General features: G+C 51.2%; 1 protein-coding gene across 1 annotated transcript; it reads right to left on the reverse strand.

Annotated features, from left to right (window-relative positions):
* Positions 1–251: 251 nt before the first annotated feature.
* Positions 252–5,784, reverse strand: TPGS1 (tubulin polyglutamylase complex subunit 1). Its single transcript, XM_069102631.1, has 2 exons — positions 5,105–5,784; positions 252–1,428 (listed from the first exon to the last, which is right to left on the reverse strand). Exons 1-2 carry the CDS (start codon positions 5,524–5,526, stop codon positions 900–902), a joined length of 951 nt encoding a protein of 316 aa, XP_068958732.1. The 5' UTR covers positions 5,527–5,784; the 3' UTR covers positions 252–899.
* Between the last annotated feature and the right edge of the window lie 5,945 nt (positions 5,785–11,729).

Raw genomic sequence — 11,729 nt, forward strand, 5'->3', positions numbered from 1 at the left:
ACCTGTACAAAGCATTAGTTAGGGCCACCTTGTCTCAAGAGACCCAAGTCAACATTTCTCATCTCTCAGGCCAGGGAATGGAGTTCAAGGAATTATAGGTCTGATGAAAGGCCCTGCCTGGGGCTGAGTGACGTCTACTTAAGGAAGATGGGGACAGGAAGCTTCTGTCCCAATCAGGGAAGCTCATTTTTTCGGCTGACGCTGAGAGCAGGGAGGAAAAGGCTGCCTTGATTCATCCATAGAGACAGTGGTGGAGAGAGGTTATAAAGAATTTATTAGAGTGAAGATGGAAACTTGGGACAAATGGGAGCCCCAGCCCAAGGAGCAGAGAGGGTACCAGTGGCAGGCAGGGGAAAGCCACAGGTGGACAGCTGGGGAGAGTCAGGCCTCAATGCTAAGCTGGATGGAGCCATGGGCAGATTGGGGAGCTTTATTTCCCAATTTCAGCCCAGAAAATGGTCTCAGGACCTGAGCCCTCGCCTCTGTGGGAAACCGCCTGGATTCTGATTCTCACCTGAGGGAGAGGCTTTTCGGGGGCTAGAGAGAGGGTGCTGATCTCCCCAAGGCTGGATCCCAAGAAGAAGTGAGACTGAATAAGTTTGGGCTGACAAAGAGCTGGTCTTTAGTCCGTCAGGTTCCCTGGCATTTCCAACATGCCATGGCACTTTCCTTCTGGGAGAAGCTGAGCAGTCTGAGCTGCCAGCAGCCCAGGTCCTCCTAGGAATTCCCAAGCCAGACATACAGCCTTTCCCAGTGAGGGCTCAGGGAATGAGGTATCTGAGGGCAGAGTGGAATCAGGGGCCAAGAGGAAGGGTGGGATAGCCTTGCCCTTTGATCCCCACTATCCCAATCCATAACATGGGCCGGGTTGATCCCTGAAAGGTTTGGCAGCTTTGGGGTTAGCCCACAGGCCTGACCTTGGCAATAAACAGGGTAGCAGCTTTCTCCAGGAACTCGTCCCTTAGCATGGCCGAGTTGGGCTTGCGGGCCAGTAAGGCCCGGTCCATGGCCAGAGCGAGGCAGTCGGGGCCCAGCTGAGATCCGGCTTCGAGGTATCGACTGGGGGCTTCAAAATCACCAGCCAAGAGGGCCCCCTCTAGGGTGTCTAGCACTGCCTGGCACACCCGGCGGTCAGCCTGGCCTGAGTCATCTAGGACCTCGTAGAGAGCATCTGCCCGGGCCACAAACTCCAGAAGCACAAAACAGGTGAGCATGCCATAGCGGAAGATGTCAAAGGGGACGGCCTCGTGGTCCCGGCACTGGATCTTCCGCAGGAGGGGGGACACAATCTCCTCTGGGGCTTCCCCATCTCTGCAGATGCGCTTTAACAGCTCACTGTAGGTGCGCCCATCGAGGCCTGGCCTCTTTTTCCGGCCGCTGGCACTCAGGCACTCATAGGCCACACTGACGTTGTTGTTGAAGGCAGTCCTGCAGGATGGGGGGGGGCAAACAAAGCTGCAGGTGAACTGTGTGTGACTTGAGTCCTCCTGCCTCCCCTGTCCCTCTGCACCAGTATCCCACCGCCATGTTTGTCCCACCCAGCCCCTCCCAGCAGCCTGCACAAGCTTCCCCTGAGGGCCCAGACCCTTTCTCAGCGCTCAGGAGAGCTCCAGAGCTCCTCTGGAGCCAGTCCATGTTGGGTTTTTTAAAATGTCAGGTTGCTAAATGTCCTCTCTCCCCCTTCAGGCTGAGGGCAGGTCCCTGTGTTACCTCAGACCTGGGGGCTCCTCCAGTTCAGGGCTGGGGGATGTCTGTTCTGAAGGGCTTCTGGCCACCCTCCAAGCTCGCCTAACCAATAGCACTGGGGCAGGAAGCTCACAATCCGCCAGACGGACTCTTCCCACTTGTCGCTAGAGGATTCCTCTCCCCTTATGCTCTTCTGCTGTTCTGTGAAGCCACCCCGCTGGGGGAGGCCAGAAGGGGCTGGTGGTGGCCCAGTGGGGTCCACTACCCCTACGCCTGCTCCCTTGACAGCCACTTCTGTCTCCCAGAGCGCCGTGGGATTTTCTTTCCTCACAAAGGGCCTAGACGTCAGAGTAAATAATGGGACTGGCTCATGCAGTTGAGATGAGGTAGAAAAAGGATGGAACCACAAAGTGACAGGTTAGAAGAGACCTCTAAATATATGGTGACTCAATGATACTTTTGTTTAAAATCTTACTTTTACTGCTACCTTTCCTTCTCCATTCAGTGATCTCATCTCCTCCCATGGGCTTATTCACCAGCCCTTCCCCCTGGCCACGAATGACTAAGTCTATATTGAGTTATTAGCCCTTCTCTGCACAGTCCTATGTCTCCACCTGAATGGCCTTTCAGCATCTCCAACAGGCTCAGAACTGAACTCATCACAGGAGCATAGGTTTGGAGCTGGAAGGGACCAGGGAAGTTATCTAGCTGGAACCCCAAGAACTGAATGTCTTACAAGATCACCCAGACACGTGACAGAGACAGGATTCGAACCCTCAGGCCAGATTGGCTGCCTGTTCCTCTGTCCCTAAACCTGTCCCTCCTTGACATTTCCCAGTTTTCGTCGAGGGTACCAGCATCCTTCCAGTGTTTGGGAAGTATCTGCCTTTTCCCCACCCCAATGAGCTGATCAGGCATTAATACTTAGCACTTCTAACATCACATCTCCTTCTTCCATCCCCCCCCCTTTTTTTTTGCTTTTTGGAAGGCAATTGGGGTTAAGTAACTTGCCCAAGGTTACACAGGTAGGTTTTGTGTGTGTTAAGTGTCTGAGGCCGGATCCAAACTCAGGTCCTCCTGACTCCAGGGCACTGCGCCATCTAGCTGTCCCCATCCCTTTCTTTATGTGACAGCGGGGTAGTAGTCTAGCTCGACTCCCCAACACCTTATACTCAGACAACTCAATAGCCTCCCAGGCTTGTCTCTCTCTTCTTCAGTCATCAGGCAGCTACCAAACTAATTTTCCTCAGGTATGGGTTTGACTATCACTCCCCCTATGGCTCCCTATTGCCTGGAGGATAACATCTAAACTCTCCAATCTAGCATTTCAAGCCTTTTGGGATTTAGCTCCAGACCATCTTTCCACCATTAATTCACATCCCCCCCCCCCCCCCCCCCAACTCCTCCTCTGTGCTCAGTCAACTGGACCTGGGCTGCTGGCTGTCCTCTGAACTTGGCTTCCTTCCATACACTTCTTCCTAATCAATGCACCTCTCTCCCCAATGTCCCCCACTCTCCCCAACCCTCTGATGATTTTCTCCCTACCACTTAAGTACTTTGTCTGAACTCTCCTCGGCCCCCTCCATTCCTTATGTTACACTGATCTCTGGTCATGTCATATCCTGGCTCTGCTCCCCCCCCCCCCCAGTAGAGTACAAGCCCCTTCAAGTCAAAGATTGGGTCATTTTGTTTCTGTATGTCCAGTGCCTAGCACACTCCTCTGCATCGCATATATAGGATGGTTTGTTGAATTTGCTGAAAATCACACCTGGAAGGGACCTTAGTTCAAAGCCCTGAGGCCCACAAAAGGGAGCAGGTTTGCTCAAAGTTACCCAGCAAGTCGGGTCTGTGCCTCCCAGTCCAGAACCTTTTTCCAAACCTGATGCTGACACCCCCTTATTCGCGCTGATGTGGCCTCCAGAGGAGAGTGGTGTTTGTGGCAGTGTTCTCCACTTCCCCTCCTTTTCTGGCAGGAAAGGCAGAAAGGGAAGGAGAAAATGCTAGTCGGAGCCCCACTGCCCTGGCACAATGGTGGGAGGGGACTGTGCTTCTGGGCCACAAAAAAGCTAATGAGCTGTTCTCTGGAGAAATGGGAGAGGATCCAGGGGGACTTAGGTTCCCAGACAGGTTCCTGTCTGACCCAGTATCTGCTCCTCCCTCCTACCCAGGCTTTGTTTCTGTGTAAAGTCAGCTTAAAGGGATTTGTCATCTGCTAGATTATTGGGAAGATGAATGAGGTAAGGGTATAAAGATGTTCCAGAATACAAAACAATGATGATTGGATCTTAAAACAATAAAGGGTAATAATAAAAACTGGGGTATGTATATGGTTCCCTCCTGAGTGCAAAATTACACTCCTGGCATTTTAGAGGCAAACCATTCTTAGAAACAAGAGGCCTGGGGTTAACAGTCTGTTCATTCAGAGCTGAAAAAGGGCCAATGCAAGCTGGGAGGATGGAGTCAGGAGGCCTGGCTTTTCATTCCAGTACTAAAGTGGCTGTGTGGCAGTTCGTTGTGGGAATCAAGAAAAAAGATAGAATTGTAAGATAAGTAGGGAGTGGAGACCCTAACATCTAATGACTCATAAAGCATCATGGGAGTGGAAGGCAGGCTGGTTCCAAAGGCAGAGAGGAACCTGGGTTTTAAACCAGGCTCTGCCACCTACTGCTACTTGTGTGACCTTGTATGTGTCACTCAAATTCTCTAGGCCTGGATTTGTAAAATCTAGAAAATGAGAGGATTGGATTAGATTATCTGTAAGGTCCTCTTCTGGTCCAAATCTATGATTTTACAGATGGAGAAACTAGGGCCCAGGGAAGACCCCTGGCATTTAAGTCACTAGTGTTTTATCAGTGGCAGGGAAAATCTAATTATCCCTATTATACAAAGGAGAAAACTGAGTCCTGGAGTGGTGAAATGCATTGCTCAGACTAGAGCTGAGGCTAGAACCCTGGGATGCTGTCCCCGGGATTCCCTTCCCCCACCTTCCACACTCACTACCCAACCTCAAAGGTCCTTTTTCTGGGGCTGTTCGGTAACGTGAGACCATCTCTGGGCCTCCCACGTAAAATGAAAGGCTTAGACTGAGACCTTCAAGGTCCCTCCCAACTCTGACATCCTACGTCCTAGGTTCTAAGCTTCGCCTGGGAGTCTAAGGGCTGGGATTAGTTTCATAGAAGTCTGGTCGGTCTCCACGTCTTGGCAGGGAAAGACTACAAGGCCCAACATGCAGCGCGCCGCCCACACCCAAAGGGGGAGGGGGGAAAGAAAGGGGTGTGTATGTCTATGTCGGAGACTACTATTCCCAGCATGCCCCGTGACGCATGAAGGACGCTGGGACTTGTAGTCTACGAAGGCTGCGGCCCAGCCGCTCGGTGGGTCCGTGGGTCGGTTTACCCGCCCGGCCCGACCCCCGCACCTCTGGGAGTGGTGAGCCAGGCGCAGGTGCCACAGGGCGCGGCCGATGCGCTGCTGCTGCAGGAGAAGCAGGCCCGGGGGCTCCCCAGCACCGCCGTTGGCTGGCGAGCGCAGGCCCAGGTTGTCGAAGTAGTGCGCCAGGAAGGGGAGCGGCTCGTCGGGTCGCGCCTCCAGCACCTTGAGCAGCGCTGCGCGGAGCATGGCCGTCACCCCGGCCTGCCGCAGGAACTCCTCCTCGCTTTCGGTAACCAGGCCCCGTGCTGGGCTCGCCCGCCGAGCCTCTGAAGCCCCCGCCACCGGCGCCGTGGGCCGCCGCTTCTCCGCCATCTTGCCTGCGGGCCGACCAGGGGCCGGAAGCGCCACCATCTTGGCACGGGGCGGTGCAGGAAGCGGTGTGCCAGCCACGTTGGCTGCTGGCGGCATCGTCGTCGCCAGCGCTTTGGGTGCAAAGGTGGGTTACAGAGAGCCTTGGTGTCAGTGAAGAGACGCTGCCTCCAACCTAAATCCTCTCCAGTGAGGCGGAGACTATGGGCTCAGGCCCCCAGGATGACCTTTGCCAGACACTAGACTGGCCTCCCTATAGGCTTGCTGGGGAAAGCTGTTCCTGGTATGACGCTGTTGGCACGCCATCTTGAGTGTGGGCGGAGGGCCCTCCCCTTAGCAACGACTGCTCCTGGTTGCCAGAGACGCGGGCTTCTCTGGCTGTGCCTCCGACTTCTGACACCCAGCTTGGAAACCGGCCTGGAAGGCTGGTTTTTGTTTATTATTATTATTATTGTTAAAATCTGCTCAGCTTCCCACCTGTCTGAGACTGGAACACGACTCTGTTCTGGACGACAGAACCCAAATACCTGTAGTATTTGTGTCTGTGTCCCCTCCCCGAGGTCCAGACGACCTTTTTTTTTTTTTTTTTTGCTTAATGGGAGTGTCAATTCCAGGAGCTAGACGTGGTCTCTGCTTCAGAGAGCCTTAGGTGTAACTGAGAGGCAGCCTCTGTGTTTATGGAGACACATTTTTGCAGATGTCATAGCCCCTGCCCTAGATTCGAGGTGGGAGGGAAAGAGCCCTTTTCCCCAGGAAGCCTCTGGTATGTGGGGTGGACTTGGTGTCTGCCTTGTGAAAGCCCCATTTATGAGGGAAGAGACAGCCCTTGCCCTTGTGGAGCCCCAAGTCTGAGGGAGACACCCTGGTCTAGAGTATTAGAAAAGAGACACACAGCAAATACTGAAGAAAACTTTTAGGCAACTTCTTAGCAAATGCTAGGTATGAGGCTCTGAATGGATGAAAAAGCAGTGAGTGCTTACTGTGTGCCAAGCACTGAGAATACAAGTACAGATTCAAAGGCAGTCTGCTGTGAGGAGGAGCTGACATGCCATGGTAGGGAGTGGGGGTCAGGAAAGGACATCTTTATTTGGAAAGTTACAAGGGTGGTGATGGCCTGGACTAGTGAGATGGTCAAGGAGAAAAGTGAATCTTGGCTGGAATCAGTCCTAGATGGAGTGGGAGTCTGGGAAAGCCACCAGTCATTACCTAGAGCTATGCTTCTATCGGGAACAAGTAACCCATTCCGGCTAGTCTCCTTGAGCAGATTGCCCTGCCTGTCATCTCCACTTTCTCGCTTATTTTCATCCTCCCTTCCTCTACTGGTTGTTTCCCTACTGCCTACAAGGCCTCTGTCCTGAAAAACCCCTCACTTGATCCATCCATCCCAAAAGGCTGTCACTCTGTATCTCTCCTCCCTTTTGTGGCCAGACTCCTTAAAAAGGACATCTATAGAATAGACGCCTCCACCTCTTTTCCTCTCATTCTTTTCCTGACTCTTTATGTCTGACTTTTGACTTCATCATTCAGCCGAAACTGCTCTCAACTAAGTTACTGAAGGTCTCTTAGTTGCCAAATCACATGACTTTTTCTCAATCCTTAAGCTTCCTGACTTCTCTGCAGCCTTAGGTACTGTCCATCACCCTCTTCCCTTTAGGTTTTTGTGACCCTGCTCCTTCCTGGTTCTCCTACCAATCTGACTGCTCCTCAGACTTTTTTTGCTGGATCTTTATCCAGGTCACACCCTCTGTGGGTGTTCCACAGGGTTTTGTCCTGGGCCCTCTTCTCTTCTCCCTCTATACTGTTTCACTTGGTGACTTTATCAGCTACTGTGGATTCAATTATCCTCTGTGCCGATGATTCTCAAGTCTGTGTATCTGTCTCTAACCTCTCTTGCGGATCCCCAGTCTTGAATCTCCAGCTCCCTTTTGGTTATCTTGAGCTATCTATATTAAGGCACCTTAAACTCAACATGTCCAAAACTTAATTCATTCTCTTTCCCTCCAGACCTTCCCCTCTTCCTAACTGCCCCATGACTGTTCAGGGTCCCACTGTCTTTATTCACCCAGGCTTGAACCCACATGTCATCGCTGGACTCACCATTGTCTCTTATCCCCCACCCCCTAATCTAATTGTCAAGTGCTGTTGATTTTACCTATGTAACATTTCCCATATATGCCCCCTTCTCTCCTGACATCACCACCACTCTAGAGCAAACTCATCACCTCATGCCTGGACTCTTGCCATAGCCAGCTGACTTCCTGCCTCAGTTTATCCTCTACTCCCCTGCCAAAATGATCTTCCTAAGTAAAGTTCTGACCAAGGGCCCCTCCCACCCCAGTGCCCCCACACTCTGTAAACTCCAGTGGCTCTCTGTCATCTCCAGGATCCAGTATAAAAGCCTGTTTGGTGTTGAAAGGCCTTTCCAGTTTTCTTAGCATGCCCCACCCCCAACCCTGTGCCTCCGGCACATACACTGGCCTCTTACTGTTCCTGGGCATGTCATTTGTCATCTTCCGTGCCCGCACTGCTGCCCCCTCATCTCTGCCTCCTGGCTTCCTTCAGTCTCCAGTTAAAATCCCACCTCCTGTAGGAAGCCTGTTCCCTTCGTTGGTGTTTCCAGTGCCTTGTTTGTACATTAGCGTTTCCAAGTTATCTGCTCCATAGACTGAGAGCTCCATCAGAACAAGGCCTGTTCTGTTCCTCTGCCAGCACTTAGCCCCATACCTGGCCACTTAGTAGTTACTGGCATGAAATCGTCGATTCTTCCCGGGCTTGGTTTCTGGTCCATTTCAGTTTGGAATGGGAGGACACTCTGTTGGGGATCCATTTCCAGACTCTGAGAATGTGGTTTAGACGTTAGGGCATGAGACGGTGACGGACTCTCATCTCAGTTCCCCAGGTATTCATTTCTGGACTGGAGGGACATCCTGTTAAGGTGACACTGTTGGTGGGTGGGCAGGGGGGATTTCTGCCATCTGCCCCTCAGACCGGTGCATTTCTGACAACAGTGGATGTCACCCTCTTGGGCACTAAGAACAGACCTAGCTCACCTAGTAATGAGGGCTTCCTCAGGGCCAGGGTATGGTCTCCTACTCAGAATGGAGACTCTACTTTTAGCATTTTGGGAAACTCACAAAGAGCAGCCAGTAGTTCAGGAAATTAACTCAAGTTTTTTCACGTTACGCTGAGGAACTTATTGCCATTTTTGACATGGATGATTATGGCCAGTGGGAATTATGCTTCCTCCTCAGGTCACGGGTGTGTGTGGGGAGTAGAGAAAGTGATTTAATTTTTTAAAATTTTTATTTATTTTTTAAAATTTATTTATTTTTAGTTTTCAACATTCATTTCCACAAGATTTTGAGTTACAATTTTTTCCCTCCCCATCTTTCCCCTACCCCCCACCCCAAAATAGCAAGCCTACTGAATACCCCTTCCCCCAATCTGTTCTCTCTTATATCCTCCCCCTTCACCCCCCTAACTTTCTAGTAGGGCAAGATGGGTTTCTGTACCCCAGTACCTGTATATCTTATTTCCCACTTGAATGTAAAAAACACATTTTTAAATATTTGTTTTTAAAACTTTTGAGTTCCATATTCGTTTCCCTTCCTCCCTCCTCACTCACCTCCACTGGGAAGATAAGCAGTTCAATATAGATTGTACATGTGTAGTTACCCAAATCATTTCCATAGTAATTATATTGTGAAAGACTAACTATATTTTCCTCCATCCTATCCCACCCCCCACTTACTCTATTTTCTGTTTTGACCCTGTCCCTTTTCAAAAATGTTTGTTTCTAACTACCCCCTCCCCCAATCTGCCCTCCCTTCTATCTTCCCCCCTCTTATCCCCTACCCCCTATTTTCCTGTAGTGTAAGATACCCAATTGAGTGTGTATGTTATTCCCTCCTTAGGCCAAATTCAACGAGTTGTCCCATTCCCTTTCACCTTCCTGCTCTTCCCCTCCTTTGTAACAGTTTTCTCTTGCCTCTTTTATATGAGATAATTTATCCTAATCTATCGCTCCCTTTCTTCTTCTCCCAATAAATTGGAGGAAGTGATTTTAGACTACTCTAGGAGAAGTGAGTAGGGGAATGTCTCTGCTCCTACTTTCCCATTGACCAGGAGCTCTCCCTGCTCCAAACCTCTTCTCCAAGGCCTCCCAGGCCCCCTTCCCCAAGAGCATATTGGGCCACGTCCCCACCGTGCTTCAGGGCTTTCAGACGCTTTGCTTGTGTACCAGGAAAATCACGTTAGTCACTGTGGAGGCTGGATTACAGTGGGGAGACATTTGAGGAGGAGAGGCTGCAGCAGTCCTTCCTCACCTCTGTGCCAAGGAGCCCCTCACTCCCTTCCCAGTCTTGGTGAGGCCCAGTGGGAGGGTTCTGTGGATCCAGAGAACTGCTGGTCCTCCCTGCCCCGCTCCCACCCCAGTTAGTTTGTATTTAAGCCGTGTACCCGTGTCCCCGTGCTCCCCTCAGCCTTGGTCATTCAATCTGACACTCATTTTTAGGAGAAATGGTCTTGCCTATGGGTACATGCTCCCCAAAAGAAGGGCCTGGACCAGCTCCAGGTCTACTGTATTTTCTCTTTCTAGCCCAGGGCTTTCCCCAGCCAGCCTGTTCCTTTGGAAGTATCTCGTGATAACATATGCTACCTTGTGTGTCAAAGTGGTGGCTACAGCTCCTTGCCTCGTGTACTGTCATCACTGAAATGATAATGCCTGGGCTTGGCCTCCAAGAAGAGCTGTGAGAAGACAGCTGCCCTTCACATTTTGCTGAGGTGGAGGAGCATGGAGGGGAGTGCTGCATGGAACTCCAGACTTCTGGGGGAATACTGGTTAGTTTTGTTGAGCTATTATAATTATTCCTCAATTTTAATTCTTTATTATAAAGGATGGCCCTCCAGGCAGAGATGGTCGGTTGGGATACATTGGCAAAGGTAGGAAATGTAAAAAAAGATATCAATAAACATTTGGTTTAAAAAAAATCCCACTAATGAGAAGCCCTCCCTTTGCTTTGAGACTGAATCTTCCCCAGCTCACAGTGGTAGTTTCTGATGCTGAGCTTATATCTCAGCAGACTCTCCCCCTGGGCCTGTTTCCTCATCTTTGGGTAATTTAGACTTTCTTCCTGGCCCTTCTGCTATTCCTGGGTTTAACTGGGTTTGAGCAAAGAGAAGGAGGAAAGGAGATACTCCAATGTGAAGTCCGTATGAAGGCCCAGCTCCACTGGACTCCAGACCTGTCCCCCTCACTGTGTCCTTTCCTCCTCCCAGCTGGTGTTCTCTGACCCCCTCAGGTCCCCCAGGCCTCTAGCCCTGTGATCTCCCCTCTACCTTTCATGGGCTAGACTTCTCCACCTGTGGCCAGACTCTCCTTGTCCAAACCCTTTTCACCGGGCTTGAGACCTCAGAGCTGTCCTTGCCAGTTCCTTCTCCTTAGCTGCCCCATCCAATCACTGGTCAGATTTTGTCCATTTATCTCCTTCACAGGGCTGTGGCCCTAGTGGAGACGCTTAGTACTACCTCTCACTTGGACTTCTTTAGTCACTTCCTTATCAATCTCCCCACCTCCAGGCTTTCCCTGCTCCAAACCTCTTCTCCAAGGCCTCCCAGGCCCCCTTCCCCAAGAGCATATTGGGCCACGTCCCCACCGTGCTTCAGGGCTTTCAGATGCTCTGCTTGTGTACCAGGAAAATCACGTTAGTCACTGTGGAGGCTGGATTATAGTGGGGAGACATTTGAGGAGGGGAGGCTGCAGCAGTCCTTCCTCACCTCTGTGCCAAGGAGCCCCTCACTCCCTTCCCAGTCTTGGTGAGGCCCAGTGGGAGGGTTCTGTGGATCCAGAGAACTGCTGGTCCTCCCTGCCCCGCTCCCACCCCCGTTAGTTTGTATTTAAGCCGTGTCCCCGTGTCCCCGTGCTCCCCTCAGCCTTGGAACGTTAGCTCCCTGTGGGCTGGGATTCAGGGAGTTGGTTCTGTTCAGTGCCAAGCACACGGCGAGCACTCAAGAGACAACTTGCTGCATTTATATAGGGACTTGTGGGATCCTGGATCTAGAGCTAGAGGGGTCCTCATCCTTTTGATGGTCCTTTCCTCAATACAATTGAGGAAAATGAGGCCAAAGGAAGGAAGGAAGCAAGGATTTATGAGGTGTAGGCAGTATGCCAAGCATTTTACAAAGACCATCTGAGCCTCACAATAACACTTGGAGGTAGATGCTACTATTATCCCTATTTTGCAGCTGAGGAAACTGAGGCAGACCAAAGTTAAGTGACTTGCCCAGGGTCACACAGCCCGTAG

The sequence above is a fragment of the Petaurus breviceps genome, unplaced genomic scaffold (genome assembly GCF_028583685.1).
Source record: "Petaurus breviceps papuanus isolate PSGF00001 unplaced genomic scaffold, PetGlider_PUasm1.0 103, whole genome shotgun sequence".
Lineage (NCBI taxonomy): Eukaryota > Metazoa > Chordata > Mammalia > Diprotodontia > Petauridae > Petaurus > Petaurus breviceps.